A 17,255-nucleotide genomic window follows, 5' to 3' on the forward strand; every position below is an offset into this window, starting at 1 on the left:
CAGCGTCACCCCTGGCAACCAACTCAGTCAGATGATTGACAGGTGAAAACAAAGATGCGGGTGAATCTTCAATTTAAAATTTAAAACATATATAATTTAATTTCTAATCATCTCCAAAAATGTGTTCTTTCTAAATCTGTGGTTTTGCACTTTTTTGCACATACAATTTTCTATTAATCTTTATGGTTTGAATGGTTTGTTGTTGTGTTTAGTACATAAGTATTTGCTGTTTAATTTAAGTAAAGTTGCATTTGATGTGTTTATCTAGGTTTTGTGTTAATGATAGTTTTTCGTTAACTTTTATTTCAGATAAACCGTTGTTTTTTTTCCCCTAAAAATGAATAAAAATGGTTTTATTTGTAAAAAGGGTCACTTGGAATTCTTGGTAACAAGTTTTGAATTATGTCCGCTGGTGTTTTGACCCGTGGCGGCTCTCGAGAAAATTCTCACATTTCGAGCAACAGACCCCAGGAAAGGTCAACCATCTGCCCTTCTTGTGTTGGCATGCCTCTGGTCACGTGCTGAACCACAGCTGACGAAGTCCGTGGCTACGGATTCACCCGGGACTAGCAAATGAGTCTTTTCTAACCGAGTCATTCCATCACCCAGCCTCTGCCCACCCCTAACCTGCTCCGCCCACTACCCCGCTCTTCCTAGCTAACAGGGCACTCTCTTCCCTGCCACCCCCAACCCCTCTAAACCCCCCCTTCGCTCCCAGCTCGAGGGACTACTGTGCCAGGAGGGTGCAGGATGACAGATGGCATACACCAACCTCCCCCCTTCACTCTTCCCTCTTCCCCAGCCTCCCGCCTGGCCCCCCCGGTGGCGCAGCGGCGGACCAGATCAGTGCCATTCTGTCTCATTAGAGCTTGGCTAATTAGCGTAGCCCCTTCCAGGGGAGAATGAGCGAGGGAAGCGACAGGGAGGGTGGGCAGTGTTGGTGGCAGCGTCGGCGTCCTCTCCTCTGCTGGTCATTGAGGAGATGGAGGTCTTTGAGCCCTGTGGTGTGCCGGGTTCCCAGGGCGCGTGTTTTATGGCAGCAGAGACTCTGATTCCATTTGTTGCGCAATCACATGAAATGTCTCATCCGAAAAACTCAAAGATCAGCGAGCTGATAAGCTCCGCCCTGGCCCTCGGCTAACCCCCTGTAGCTCATGTGAACATGAGCTGCCATCTCTCCCTGGCTAGCCAACACAGAAACCTCCTCCGTTACTTTGAGTGAAAACAAGTTGCTCTGTAGACTGTAGCCTCTGCAGGCTTAAGTAAAGCGACCTGCTGACTAATGCTCGCGACCTGTTGTCATCGCTGGACTCAAACCAGCGCTTGTTTTCTTGCAAAGTCTGCCAAAGCTAAATCAGAGAATAAACCATGGATGACAAAACCGTCATAACGGACATTAAATATCTTAAGCTTGAACATTAAACATATTTATCTTTTCTCACGCTTTGTGACCCTGGTCTGGAAAAGCGCTATACAAATAAAAATTGCTTACTTACTTACTATTAAGCACAAATAATGACACCAGAAAAAACAAGAACTAAAATAACGGCTGCTGATAAATTCCCTTCGTACATCCTTTGGTGCAAACACTACAATAGTAAGCGTAGCAACACAATGATACATGACGCAGTGAACCGTCAACATTTCATCATCTCTGACGTCATTTTCTTAAGATTGCGATCAGCTTAAAATAATTATAGGATATACTTCTGATATTTAAACGTAGCAATTATTTCTACTTTGCTAACAACAGAGCAGTTTAATAAGTGGACACACCAGATCTCCACAGAAGAGTCATCATGTGATTGTGTGAACTGAGAGACAGTTCTCATGCTTCCTTCACTCCATGGATAACTAGGATTCACAGTAAAAGGAACAATTGAGGAACTCAGAGACAGATCGATGTCGCTGAAAACACATGGTCACACCAGGTGTTGAGGGGGGGTCGACATATATCGCCAAATATTCCAGGACGGCTTCACTGATGGCTTAAAAATGACACTGCACTAACTTTAAAGCAAATGTCGGCCATTAATCTGATAAAGTGATACAGCCTGGCCCAGATTCACTGGCGTGCTGGATGTGCGGCCGTAAAAGAGTGATTGAAATGCAACATTGAATACGTGAGAGGGTTCCGGGTGGGGAGGGGCAGTTAAAGGCTGGCAGAGGCCGGCTGTGGTTACGAGCCCTGAGAGAGGACGGCGTGGCAGAGTTCCAGAAACCCCCAATGTTACAAACACATACTGGAATCAACACACAAAGAGATGCAGTGAACCCTAATGGATCGACTCATCTCTGGGTTAGCAGTCCTCGCAAGACCTCCGCCAACACCTACCTCCTGAGATCACACTGACCGAGGTCGCCCACTCTGAGATTCCCGAGCAGAGGTCAAAACCCACATAAATCTGACTCCCGGCCTCCAGCCCATCCTCCCGCAACATTATTTCCCTGGACCCCATCTGGGCACCCTGCCAGTCCCAGCCCATCCTCCACCCCATAACCAACCACATCCACAACAACATCCCAAAACCCTCTGCTGACCTGGGCTTCTATGATGGATACAGAGGCTGACATGATAACTACCCTGACATGCGGATATTTTCTCTCTTTTCTTGGATCTTTATAAATGTAGCTTTCCACAAATGAATAAGAAAACATAGATATACCTTTCCTTCCAAATTGTTTATTGAATCTTGGATTCAATAAACAAAGCAAAATTGTGTAGAATGAAAATTCACTACACATCAGATATAAAATCTCTCACGTTTGGTCACACGATCAGGAGCAGTAACTTTTAGTGAAGTGGCAAAGAGTACTGGTTCATAGAGTTTATTGTGAAGTTCAAAAGTTATTTTAACTGCTGGACAGACTATATCTATATCATCTTCCGCGAACACCTGTCCTGACTACATGACCCTCATCTTTTTTTTTAAAAAAACCCAGTCTCTCCTCTCAAAGAGAAAGGAGAACAGCTAAGTTTCTGAAGGTATAGTTCACCCAAAATTCAGGGCTGATAATACCGAAAGTACTACGAAAGTACTTCGCCCGTGCTTCCAGTTTAGATAGTAGGCTGTATGAGCTCTTCAAGCGCTCGGGATATTTAACGGTATTTCCGGTTTACATGGCTTGTTGTTCTTTAAACATCTGCCACAAAAGAGTGTAAAGTATAGAGTTATTTTTATTTTTTTTATTTCGAGATGTACATGACAGACAAGCACCACAGAGGTATTTGGATGTTTTTATTTGTCATTTTGGACGAAGATAAAGATGAAAACCACTGAGCTCCAGTCGCTACACTCAAACGGATGTACAAATTTGTTTATAACTCTGAAAAGGAAAAGATAACTCGCATGAGGGTGAGTAGAAAAATGTTCTAACTAAATTAGGCAAATGTTCAGTTGTACTTTGAAGTTAATCGACAGATTATTTTGCTATCATGTGGGGACGAAAATGTTTCTTTTATGATTTGTGGTATGGTTGACACACTGTAGTAAACTGAAATACCGCCTGAAGTCTCGCCACCAAGTAAACACCTCACTCACTTTTCTACTATCAGACTTGAAAACTGACTCAATTTTTTTAGGGTGCAAAAGGTCCCGCCGGAAAGAGACAGCGGCTCGGCGTGCTGTGCCGGCTGGGTGGTATGACGGTAGAGGGGTAAAGGAGGGGGGGCACCAGCTGCCCGGGGAGCGCCCATTACGAGATGGAGCCAGAGATAAGTGCTCTCCCAGGCCCCCTTTCACAGGCATAATTAGCACACTTCTTATCTGCTGCTCAATTCTCATTCACACCCGCCCGCCATGAATGGAACGTAGAAGAATCAGGAATCCTGAGGTAGACGAGCGATCGCCGTTCCCAGACAAACCTAGAGACTAGTTACCCCCCCACCTCATTCCCTCTCCATCATTCCGAGCAGTCTTTGAACTCCTTAACAAAAACAGTGGTTTGTGCATCAAACTGCAATTTGGTAAAACAAAGCTATCGGAGGGTATAATCATCCTAATCAGCAGGAAAAAAATAAAGCCTTGGCAGATATTTCCAGATTATTCCACCCTGGTGATCCGTGCCTCCTCTCCTCTCTCTTTTGAAAGCTACGAATGTGGAAATCTGTCTGCCTCCGACAGAAACCCCCTAATAACTCCTGAGTGCTGCATTTTTGACTAATGGCTTTGTTGAAGAGTTAAAATGATCGCTGGAACTCACCAGGTTGTATTGTTAGTGTGTGTGAGAGAGTGTGCGTGTGCAGATAACCGCTCAGGAGCAGATCTAATGTAAACAGGTGTGTTTGCTGTTACAACAGAAGCAGCCGCAACAAATCATAATGAAGAATAATTCACATCAGTTTTTTGTCGATTCTGCTTCTTATATCAAGATTCCAGCTTCCACAGAGGATTTTTTGTTGGTGCTGTCGGTGAATGACGTCATTAAAAAACATTAATCTATCTTACATTTAACAGTTAATCATTTGGAATGAAAATAAAATAGATACAATAGAGAATATATCTTCTGAAATAATGTCTTTAAAAATAAAGAAATTGATTGAAATTGTCATCCCATGAATCGCAAACTCTTTATAATATAACAAGTTTAAAATACATTAAGAAAATATATTTTTGTTATATTACACATCTTTTTTATTAGGTTTATTTAATTTCGTGATGACAGTTTCGGAGACGGCAGAGAAATCGAGGACACGTACCTGGCTCTTGGAGGCCGCCACCTTGGCGAAGAGCGCCTGAGAGACCTTTGCTCGCTTCATCTCCTGCTGGATCTCATCATAGATGGTGGAGTTGATGTTGAGGATGCAGCTCTCCGTCTTTCCATTCCACTCACTGGGCAGAGGAGACTGCTTCACCTGACGCACAAGAAACCAGAAAAATTAACTTTTTATCATCTCCAGAGAATGAGACGGACGTTAACCAGATTAGTTGTTTTTCATCTCTTTAACTTTCCGGCATAGTTTGAAGTTACCTTCTTGTCAATTTAATACATTTTTTTTTTTTTATTATTTCTTTTCCATTTATTTCGTGGTATAATTTCAGGCGTTAAAATACATTTTATCTCTTTATTTATTGAGATAAAAAGGGAAGACAACACGCCCTGTCGCATCATTGGTTTGCTCAAAAACTCAAATAGTCACATTAAGAATGGAGTTCCTTACACAATGATTATACTGGCCTCGGAATGGAACCGTCAACACTTCCATGTCCAGTCTCTTAGCAACCTTCACACCGCAAACCAGGCAAAAGAATATATAGAAATTAAACATAATACGATCACATGCATGATAACGTGTGTGTTTCCCGACTGTTGCACCCGAAAGATGAATTGACATCTTTTCCTGCTTCACCAACAGTGAATGAGTGAATGGGCTGCTGGGAGGCGATAAGCGCGTGTGTGTACATGAGAGTGTGGTGAGGGGTGAGAGTTGTTTGCTCACAGGGGAAATGCCCACTGGGATTCGGGGATTCCAGTCCTCCGGCCGCACGCTGTTGCAGTCTTCCCTCCGTGGCTGCAGACACACACACACACACACACAAGCGTGTTTGTTCAGTCAAGTGCAGGTTACACTCCACTCCGATGTGTTGCACTTATTATTCGTCAAACTGATGATTAAAAAGTCATAGAAATGGAATCACTAAGAGGCTTGTTGCGTCTTGACAAATTCTTTTGACGAGCTAACAAGTATCCTAATAAAAGCATTAACCACGAACCATTAGCATATGAATCATCACACGCACACTCGTCCTCGTAAAGAGATGGAAAAAGAAAAAAAAACTGCTGGAATGAGCGCACGTACAGTGCTGAAAGCGTCTCTGCCAAATCTGAGTGAAGTTTCATTTTTAGCCAAGATGATTTGCTAATGTGGGATTCATTAAGGACAGACACACACTCGTGTGAATAATGTGACATCGTATTTCAGAATAATATGTTTATTTATTGTTTCGTTCATGTTTATTTTGAAACCCTTGTCTCCGTTTTCCTCGCCACACCTGCCAGCTGATTGCTCTCACACCTGACTGCAACCCCCCTCTCACCCTAGCCCACCTCACTCAGTCGCTGTCGCCTGTTGTGTCGTGCAGCCGGAATGAAAAACACTGTTCACCCACTTCATCGAATCAAGAATGTACCTTCATAAAACTATACCTTAATCTACCTTATTCAATGTATCAATACTTCATCAAAATGTCACCAATAATTCAGTCGAGTTGCTCGGCTCTGAACTGGGAGGCCTTTGAGCAGCAGATATTGACAAACAAACAATATGTGCTCAAGTTTTATCCCCTTTTTCTGTGCCACACGGTCTCGCTCGCCAATATTTGTGCACACATAAATTTGATCAACGTGACCATGAAAGTCTTCTAGACAAATTAATAATAATTTTGTCTTGGAATAATTCTAAATGTACTGATTTGGACCAACTAACATATATATTGAATATACAATTGGAAAATCAAAAATGAAAGGAAATTGTATTGTTTTACCTTTTCTTGGTTTTGTAAAAAAAAACATATATACTGTATATATTAGCCAAGCAAGCTCAAAGTCTACCCAGTGGGCCATTTGTTGCCACTGATCAGGTTTTAGTGATCAAATATATTGATGGTTGCCATAGGTTCGGACATTGTTAAACATTCTAAACTCTATGATTGGTCACTCACACTCATCTTACTCAAATCTAAGCTTCTGCCCGTCTTTGTTGATAGATGAAGATATCCTGGACAGTAAATGTCGCAGACTAGAGGTCTAGACGAACGATCGTCCGAGGGCAAAACTCAAGTTCCTGAGTCAGAGCAGGGAGGCAGCCATGTCGGGTTAATCGTCGAGGACGTGCAGCGACTGGCTGCTGGGGGAGTCTAGCGAGCGCATGAAGAGAAACATACCTCTGCATCTGCTTTTACGAGGCTCATAAAAACCTCCTCTGTCTCGGACTCGGTTGATTTATGCTCCTGGATTCACACCGCGCCGCTCTATAGGAGCGGCTGGCGGCCGGCCAGGTGCATGAGCGTGTGTTTGTGGCGTGAGGACGACTTCAGTGTGGTCGCTGATGCGAGTGACGCGGCCTCCTGATATGTGATGTGAAAATTAGACAAATTAGAGCGGAGAAGTTTGCAAAGTGGAGAGGCTGTTTGTCGTGCTGTTGTCATGGCGGCCCTAATTATGGTGTTGTTTTCCCAAAGTGAACGTTTAATATGCTTATAATTTAGCGCATATAACTTTTTAGGGTCACTTTAACTTTGATCTCACATCATTGGAGTATTTGATGAATCTTTATTGGACAAAGAACTCGGAGGGATTATTTGATGTTATTAACCAGTCTAGCTTGAAATTAAATCAGAATGATGAACAGTGATTCACATATGCGATAGAAAAAAATATTTTTGTGTAGAAATAGGATAATATAGTTTTAAGTATAGCCATCAGCACTAGTTAATAGTTAAAGTATTAGTAGCAAAGGTATAAGCAGTGGTTTCAGTATTGTATACCGTCATGCATGTTGTAATAATGGTGGACAAGTAGGAGCTTTAGAAAGTAGAAGTAGTACATGTTATCCACAGCAGTGGTGCTAATACTAGAAGGGATATAAATGCAGTGTTTAGAATTGTCCCCTCTATGAGACGTATAAAGGATTGTAACAGTAGTATTAGTACCAGCAGTAAGTTATTAGCAGTAAAAGTAATTTCTTTAGAAGTAAATGTTGAAGTAGGAGTTGAAGACAAAATAAATGTACTGCAGTAATTGAAGAAGTCAGTACTCTTCGTTTCAGTAGAAGTAGTAAAAAGTTGTATCTGTCATTGTGATAGTAGCGCAAGTGCAGCATTGTGGGTGTATCAGTTGGGATGCAGTCACTATAGTACTGATTGTAGTTATCGTCACAAAGCGTCAGCAGAAGTACAAGATAAAGCCATAGCAGTTGTAATATGTATAAAGTGGGGATGTTGAAGTCAAGCTATCTGTTGCTCAAATAAATGTCCTGTTGTAAATGGCAATGAGCTTTGGTGTTTCTAATTGCTGCTTACTACAATATAGTTAAATATGCAGGATTATTAGAAGCCATTTAAATGGCTTCACCTGCAGTGAGAGGTCAAAATGATATCTGTACTCTGGTGGGGGGATGTCCTTGACTATCAGAGGTGGACAACAGATGAAAAAGTGATAGACTTGTTCAGTGGGATTTGGAATGGGCTCTGACGACAGCACTGGAGCAACAGAAGCTTCTGTGAGCACTAACGAGAGTGGACTGTGATCCACTGAACAATCAAAGATTCATTTGAAAGAAGCTGCTGCCTCATCACGGCCCTCGACTGCACCCAGGGCGGCACAGAGAGGCCGATTGTGCTTCTCCCAGCTGACCACAAGCTAGCAGGGAGACGCGTCACATATCTTGTAAACAAGCGACACGGGTTCGTGGTGAGAGTTGAAATTAAAAAACTCAACATCGACCGGAGTGCTCAGATTCCTGTGGTGGACTCTCCTAATCTTCACGTGGAGGGTGAGGAGATCCACAGTGAGTGACAAAAGAGGGAGAGTGTAAGGTAGGTGCTCAGGTGTAAAGACACCAGAGCACACTCTGGTGTCTTTAGAGATCTGAGAGCCAATTAAACAAACATGAAACTGAATCTGTTGTTCCATGACGAAATTCATAATTCACAACCCTGTTACCTTGGAGAACTGGGACATGATTTATTAGCCTTAATAATCCTGAATCACATTTAAGTCGTTCTTTTAGTCATATTCCTTGACCTCACTTCCATTTTATGTCACTTTTTTTCGTAAGATTCTTCTATCACAGATTGAGACATTTTGTCTTTTCAGCTCGTACGATTAGATTCCTTCATCGCCTTGTCCTTCTTATGACGAACACATGATAAAGACAAACTGATTTTGCCTTTACGTCCTTGAACTCTGTGCCAAGACTCAACTACTCATCTTCCAACACAACATGTACGACTCTGACATGCTGACATGTTCACATGTTACTACTTGAAGTGGAGCTTTACCAGCATCTCCTGGCGCCAATGCGGCTCTACTGTCACGATCTCTGGTACCTGCACAGGCCGGCTAGGCGGAGTGCTGATGAGCGGCGCCGAGCCCATCGCGGAGGCAGCGGTCAGACTGCGCTCCCTCTCTTCCTGATAGATGCGGTCGCGCTCCGCCTCAGGAAGCTGCAGGAAGTTCTGCATGGCCCGCAGGTTGACCAGCAGGGACTGGGAGGCAGTCTTGGGATCTTCTTCTTTGCGAAGGATCTCCGACAACAATCCCTGGAAAGAGAGGATATCCAAGATTGAAGATGAAGAAATGCATTGAGCAGTTTTGGGGGGAGCTTGAGTGAAATAATTATTTTAAGAATCTCATTACCTTCCCAACATAAATGTTAGATACTCGACATTCAGCTAGAGGACGACTGATCTGAAGGAGACTCATAGTTACCCTCTACTATCCCACATCAAAACAAGCTGCAGCCCTAGATTAAAATGTGCCTTCATTGTTACCCATCAACACACACAACTGATGAACAGTTCACCATCAGGAGCCATCAGGATTAGGTTTCCTGCTCATGGACAGGACACGACACAATCATAGTGTGAGCCGCGACCGTACGTACGCACTCACTTGTGAATGAAAGAGTGATGTCACTCTCAAAGTGGACTCATTAAAACATTCATTCAAATCTGAAAGAAGGATTTGTACACTACTGTAGCAGAATTTAGAGGAGATATTTGTTGAGGTACTGCAGGAGATCAACCTTCACCTCCTGGATGAGTTCTTATGCAAGACTCTACAGTTGTCCAAATTGAATGTGCCGACTTGCAGGATTTGAGGTTGTATTAGTTCTGTCTTGATTGGTTATATAACAATCTTTTACTTGCAGCCTTTTAACACGTTGATGATTCCTTAGGTAGTCAGTCTTGTGTGGCAAGTAATCAGTCCGATCCATATTTATTCTCAATGGCGCTCAATTCCATCAGTCGGTGATGACTCCATTATCACAGTGGTGTGATTGGGCCTTTTCATCAGATCTTGGCCTGCTCGCTGCACTTCTCTCGCAGTCAATGGACTGTAATTTTCGACGAGGAAAACATGTTTTTTATATTTTTTAAACATTAACGCAGGTATTCATGGGAAACGAGTTCACACGTGTGCTGCTGGGAAAGATTCGGTTTCAGGACCAGAGTGCCGATAAGTATGTGAAATCATGGTTCTTTATGATCCGAGTGACTCATGCAAACTTGTTATTTTTATGTGTTTGTGTCGGCGTGCTCATCAATCTGAGTCTTTTAAAGAAACTCACGGCCCCGCCTCTCAGTCAGCCTTCCCCGACTCTTTTATTAACACGTCTAATAAATAATCCGCCTCCTCCCCCGAAGAACTCACTGGATATTGCCTCGCATGAGCAGCCGATAAGACTCTTGAAAATCTTTTGGAGTTCACGACGCACAGTGTTGTGTGACACACACACACACACACACACACACTCAAGGATTCATATCGCCTCCTGTTTTTACACTCACTTGAAAGCTGATGGAGTCATAATGGAGTTGGCGACAGTACGTCTTAAGACATAAAGACCAGCGCGCGTGTGTGTTATGTGTGTGTGTGGTCTGAAACTATGAAGTGAAAGCACATATTTTGGCAGGGAGCGAACACGCTCCGGCGTGGCAGCCTGCCAGCTGTCCTGAAGTACAGTAGAGGTGCTGAAGTGATCCAGAATGATGAAAGAATGACACGATGAAGCCGATTAAACGAGAAAGGACTTTTTTTTTTTCATGGTACATTTGTGAAAGAAACTGCTGGACGTTTAAAAGACTCACCTTGAATAAGATTTGGCATGTTGTAGGGATGTGACACATCTCATCACACAATAAACTCACGGAATGAAAGTTCGAACACTACGTGATGTTTGGGAAAGATCCCAAAGGTTGACTGGCACTAGTCAACTTTGTGGCGCCATTTCATTATATTTGCAACCACATGCTTTTTATATTTTTATGTCCGTTTATACATTTTCTCTTTCTCTTTACTCTTCTGAGAAGATGTTCAGAAACAGATGATTTTGGTGTGTGTGTTGCATATTCTCCTCACCTGGGTTCTGTTGAAGGCCACTCTGGCGAAGACGGCCTGCGAGATTCCGGCCCGTTTCAGCTCGTCCCTGACCCACTGGTAGATGTCTGCGGACACCTCTGTGTTGGACCCCAGTTGAGGCTCCATGGGTTTGCTGTGCGAGTTCCGGTTGACGGGCGGGTGGTTGAGATACTGCTGCGACAGCGACTGCTGCGCCAACAACCGGTTCACCGCGTACTGCTGGTTGAGGATCTGAGCCATCACAAGCTGCTGGTTGACCAGCTGTGGGCTGATAGGCGTGGACACCAGGCCCGGGTGGTGCAGACCAGGGAGCTGTGGTTGGCGGCCGCCCGTCTGACCAGCATGTGACGGAGGTGCGTGCGGGAGAGGGGGCACCGGAGATGAGGGGGTCTGTTCCGCCGTGCTGCCCGGGATGGGCTGCTGCTGCTGGGAGAAGCTCATGTGGTTGTGGCTGTGGTTGGACCCAGGCGGGGACAAGTCAGCCATGCCGTCCATTTCAGCTGTAGAGGGACAGAGAACGGCCGATTTGTTATTGTCATGACAGAAATATCGAGTTTGGTCAAGAGAACTGTGGCAGCATTGAGTCATCTTGCGGTAGAAACCTTGTAAGAACCTCTTGTAATGTAGGACAACCTTTTAAAACAACTGTATACATTTGTAACTGTTTCTACATGAATGGAAGTGTGTTTTCATTTTCGTTACTTCAACATTTGGCAAAACCTGTCTTCAATACAGATAGTGAGGACAAAAATAAAAACTCCACTAGAGTAGATTTTGATCTGCAACTGCAAATTAAGATACTGTAACTTAATTTAAACGTATAACATGGACCGACACGGCTGATTAGACAGTGACCTCTTAGAGGGAGAAGTACTAAGAACTTCATTGTTCCCGACCTGTGTCTAACGCAGTCCATGTCCATGAGATTAACTCAGAACGTTCGTGGCTTCATCATGTGGGCAAAAGTGGAAAGCAACAGTCGAGTGTGTGTGCGAGTGTTTGTGGGAAGGTTTGCTATAGGTGCGTCAGCATTTTGACAAGTGTCATTCACCGAGCAACATTGAAGAGTCATAAACATGTAATATTAGAAGTTAAAAGATGCTGGTTTAAGTCCAGAATTAGCAAACAACTCAAAATGATACATTTGTTTAAGGGTTTAAAACAATTACAAAATCGAACTTATAATACTTCCGTTGGAACTTTACTGCCAAACACCAATGTTGTGACCCAAACCTTCAAATCATCCGCACAGAATTGTACTCAGGAGAAGTTGGAAAGTGTGTATCCTAAATTCACTGAATTAGATAAGAGAAAAAGACGACTGTCAAAATAAAAGCATTATGGACCCAATAATGCAGTTCATTCCATCACTGTTAATTTTTCTACTGTAAAATACGGTTTTAAAAAAATTGTCTGCCATAAGATTGCTCAAATGCTAAATGAAAGTTGGGCAGAAAGAGTGATTTATGTAGCCAACCTCGCCTGTCAAACAAAAAAAAGAAATAGCGTCATGAGCCAAAGATATCTGCTGCTAATTTTCCTTACTGGAGATGTGACACAAGTTTGTGATGAAACAAAACTGCTGAAAAGAAAAATCGCACAGTTGTGTAATCTGCTGCTGTGGTGGAAAAGTAAGTAAGTAGGTAATTATTATCTGTAAAGCGCCTTTCACAGAACAGGGTAATAAGGCTCCTAAACAGAAAAATCACAGTCGCGAATGAGGCTCTATTTTTTAATGAAAAAAAAAACAAAAAACATACAAATGGCTTTATACTGCTTGTGTGTAATGTCCATCTTATATTGAAGCCTTGAAAAAGGAATCGTTCTGAAAAAAAAGACCAAGTCTATATTTTAAGCTTGTTTGTAGCAGAAGCTAAAAGCTAACATTCTACACAGAAAGGGAAATCATCCAGGTAAAAATAGCTAGAGCTATTAGAATAGACAGTAGTGCAACTGTCAAATGAACATACATTTCTGCCTATAAATCCAAAAAGTGACAGATTACTCTAAAAAATAACCCCAGCCAAATTTGAGTTTTTGGTGAACTTTCCCTTTAATTGAAGTTATTTTACTTGATAAATAAATATATATTTTTAAATGCATTGGCACATTTAGTGTAATGAATCTCTGGCAACTTGTTACCTAACATAAAAAGTGGGTTTACTGCTTTAAATCAGATCAAACAGGATGATAGATAGAACTGCTTGACTTGACAGCCCAACATCTAAAAGAAAAGATTTAACCCACACATACCTTTTTATAACCAGCCTAGTGAGAAAAGTCAGTAAATTATATTTTAGGGATTTTTGTGGAGAATATTTAACTCTATAAATGCAGCGGGAAAATACTTTAAGACAGGTTGAAATTATGAGCTTAGGGGATGAACACAGTGATTTACTGCCCACAGAGAGAGATTTGGAGGCGTTCAGGGCTCTTCACTCAGGAACATGTGTGCGAGGGTATTTTCTTTACCATGCCGTGAGTGAAAGAGTGATTGAGGGGGCAGCGTTTAAGAATTCATGGCAACATTAACACCTCGGAAATGCGGCCTCCACATCCACAGAAAGCCTTGTATGGAATTGTGAAAAGCATAAATTGCAGTTATGGGTAATAGGAGAGGGGAGAGGGGGGGGGGTCTTCACCACGCTGAATGTGTGGAGAGATTAAGTGCATGGATGTTTTCCAAAAATACCCACAATAATGTTTTTAGCCGCCTGTTTCTTAACTGTCAACGGGCACAAAACCCTCCGCCAAGATGGGTCTATTGAGCAGAAACAAATGATGTTGGGGGTGAAAGAAGAGAAACAAACAAAACAAATAAAAAAAATCTTGGTAATAATCACATCTCTACCCATAATCCCTGGCATTCCCCGGCTCTGATGGTATGGTATTCACTCACATGTGTGTGTGTGTGTGTGTGTGTATGTGTGCATACGTTGGGACTGCTGGGGGGCACGATCGCGACACACAAACACACGGAGGCATTTCCATGCAAATTGAAAAGAGAAGGGGTGACAGAAGAGCATGGCAGGCCCTGGGAGAAAAAGGCTGCCACAGAAGTCCTCGTGTGGAATCCTGCCACAAAAGAGCCCGGATTAAACGCACAATAGGGAACGGGATGTAGGCTGATGAAGGGAGGGAGAGTGTGTGCGCTCGTATGTGACTCAGAGTGGAGCGAATATGAGAAAGTGACCGACGCACTTCAAGTCAAGTAGCTTTTCAGTACCTGGAACCAGGTGCTTGTTCCCCCCTCGACTCCAAACTACAGAACTGCTGTTGCAGAAAACAAAGAGACAAGCGAGCTGGTCTTCAGGGAGACAATCTGGCTTCAGGTGTTTCACTGACTTTGTAAAACACCTTAATACGATGTTGTTGTGCCTTTTCTGAAATCCTACAATTAGAATGTGTTTCTGTTACACTTTGCAAAACTTTGAGCAAGTGTCTCCTCATCTCATCAGGGAGAGCTAAATCAGGTTAAATGCAGGAGAAAGGTCAATATCAATATGTCCGAAAAGGTTCACAGAAGCAGGATATTTGGGAGATTTTTACCAATTTCAAAAGTTGTAATTGTGTGTGTGCGTTCAAGTGTGTGTTAGCCAAGGAAGCAACATACCTAGTGCATTGGCACGTGGGCTCTCACGGAGGACACACGTCCCAAGGTAGCCCTCCAGCTGAGAGGTCTGACGCATGCCTGCACGATTGGATGGGCATACACACACACAAATACACACACACACACACACACACCATACAATATGAAATTGTGAGGAGGAGAGAAAACAGAGATGTTTTATTTTGCGACAATTTCTCACTCCAGCTAAGCAGCTTCAAACTGGCGACAGAGAGCAGTCGAGCAGCTGCTGTCGCCCGGCGTTTGAAGAAAACAGTTGTTGTGCAGATGAGTGGGAGTATGTGCGAGTACAGCGGGTCCGCGGTGAATAATGTTCCCGGCGTATGTCGCTACTTGAACCGGAGATGAGGAATCTGATAAGATATGACCACAACATGCTAGTCGCATGCAGGTTTGATAACACATCTCATCTGTCATCGCGGCATTAGAAGAGATTGTTCCACAGATTGTTAAGGCTAATATCTCAGCTTTACGAGAGTGTGTCGCTGCTTAATCTGCCTCACTGCTGCTTGTGTTACATAATCTCGGGGTCAGAAGGGGTCTTTCTTCGATAAACATGTGTTTCTGGAGCTTCGATAAGAACATCTAATTGAATTTAAGATGAGGCGTTGGCACAGGGAGCGCAAGAGATTGCGAGGAAAAGGACTATATTTGGCGAAACAATAGAGGATGAATCAAGGATAACACTGTTTCCTGTGGAGTAATGTTAAAATTATTAGATAACAAGATAAAAATGTATTTCTGCTGGAGCAGGGAGACAAAGGGACTGAACATATTGTATTGGGGACTGCTGTGTGAGTGAGAGAGCAGGGAATGTGTGCGCTATACTTTTGCGCCCCGCCGTTTTGCTTACCCATCATATCTTTTGTCTTCTTGAAATGTTTATACCAGCGCCCAAATTCCTGACACTTCGCCGCCGACACATTTGCATAGTAAGTGCTGTTCACGATGGAGGAAATCATACTCTGGAAGGGAAAGAGAAAGAGAGTGACTTTAGGAGAACAGAATATTAGAGCTTGTGAAACATGCAGCTACACTGGAGCTTGTCAAAACAAATGAAGTACAAGTGGAACGAGGAAAAGAAGAACCTGAAAAAGAGGGCAACTAAAAAGCATGCAGAATCTGGAATTAAAGCAAACATTAGAGTGCTCTTTTCTCTCGTCAAATGCCGCTGAGTTTGTGATTTTCCAAACCAAACATCATTCAAGCATGAATGGAGCTCTTCGCAACAAACTAATTTCCCTTTAGCTCAGCTCCCTTTTATGCTAACTGCGAGCAGCCAATAATAATGAGGAATAGCATGAAAAGGCACCATTGCAGAAAAATATTGTCCTTCAGAGAAAAATCTAACAAAAAATATGCCTTATTTAATCTAATCAGCCACAAATAAATCACTAATAACTAACTACATAAAGACTTATATAGCTGACAGACAAGTGCTGTTCAAATATTTTATAAAGTCAAAAATGTCACTTAAGGAGAAACGGAGGAAAAAAATATGCGAAAGGAACGAGATGAGAGAAAAAGTATAACTCTAAGAATCACAACAAACAGGATGATTAAATAAATGTACCTTTTTATCCCTAAAAAGAATATTCACAAAGAAAAAGTCCAGGAGACTAGAAATCAAATCAGACAAGAATTAATTGTCAATTTGAGGCCTGATCCAGATATAAAAATCAGATCCAGCGGCTCACTTGGCAACACGTAAACAACATGTTAAATATTCTAGCTGCAGCTCAACTGCAGCTTCTCTAAAATATGTAATATCGCAACAGCAGCAGACATGGAGAATCTGGTCAAACAAGCTTTTATATCTGCTTTCATCTTCATCACACACATTATTTTTCTGCATCTGTTGTGGACCAGAGGAAATACATTAACAGTTAAACTGATTTAATGCCAACATGTGTCTGGATGTAAACACAAGAAAACCTTTTATTTTTCAATTCCAACAATCTGTTAAAGACAGCAACTTCAAATGCGACCAGGGCTGCGACGAGCATGTCGTTTTCGACATTTGCTTCAGCTACAAGGAGGCATTATTTTTCCTTACAGTTTCATTAATATGAATGTTTTAACACCTCGCTGGCCTGCGGGTGAATAGCAGGTTTGGTAGCTGGGAAATTGTTTGTGATATTAATATTCAAACGAGACAAACCATCTGTTTTGAGACTACAGGTAGGCCATCTTTAGTATCTTCTGTTATGTACGTTGCTTGCAGGGAGGGTGCGGAAGAAGCAAGCATCCAGAAAAGATGCATGACAACCAGGTTCTACTGTTCTTCATCTGAAGACTGACAAGACTGAGGAAGGATTTCTTGTCACGCTAGTTTAATCTGGAACTCACTCGCTCAACTTTTCTGTCAACAATCGTGTTGTTCAACAAACGATATCGGTGCAATGTTTCCAGCTCACTAGCTTGCATTGGACCAAATGATGCATGGGTTCTTGAATCCTCTAGAAACCTTGTTATGTGATCTGCAAAACTGTACTTTTTTAGGGGGGAAAAATAAGTAAGTAAGTAAGTAAGTAAGTCA

General features: G+C 42.6%; 1 protein-coding gene across 7 annotated transcripts in view; it reads right to left on the reverse strand.

Annotated features, from left to right (window-relative positions):
* Positions 1 to 17,255, reverse strand: part of satb1b (SATB homeobox 1b) — a 66,637-nt gene that overhangs the window by 16,497 nt on the left and 32,885 nt on the right. For 3 of the 7 annotated variants that reach the window (XM_087778908.1, XM_087778911.1, XM_087778907.1), the window contains exons 6-12: positions 15,570 to 15,681; positions 14,699 to 14,776; positions 11,086 to 11,585; positions 9,003 to 9,263; positions 5,441 to 5,512; positions 5,162 to 5,224; positions 4,700 to 4,855 (exon numbers count right to left, since the gene is read on the reverse strand). In XM_087778908.1, the coding sequence (XP_087635034.1) occupies positions 4,700 to 4,855; positions 5,162 to 5,224; positions 5,441 to 5,512; positions 9,003 to 9,263; positions 11,086 to 11,585; positions 14,699 to 14,776; positions 15,570 to 15,681 (1,242 nt within the window). The remainder of the gene's footprint in view (positions 1 to 4,699; positions 4,856 to 5,161; positions 5,225 to 5,440; positions 5,513 to 9,002; positions 9,264 to 11,085; positions 11,586 to 14,698; positions 14,777 to 15,569; positions 15,682 to 17,255) is intronic. The other 4 variants (XM_087778909.1, XM_087778912.1, XM_087778910.1 and 1 more) reach the window with 4 other exon arrangements.

The sequence above is a fragment of the Callionymus lyra genome, chromosome 17 (genome assembly GCF_982586985.1).
Source record: "Callionymus lyra chromosome 17, fCalLyr1.hap1.1, whole genome shotgun sequence".
NCBI classification, from domain to species: Eukaryota; Metazoa; Chordata; class Actinopteri; order Syngnathiformes; family Callionymidae; genus Callionymus; species Callionymus lyra.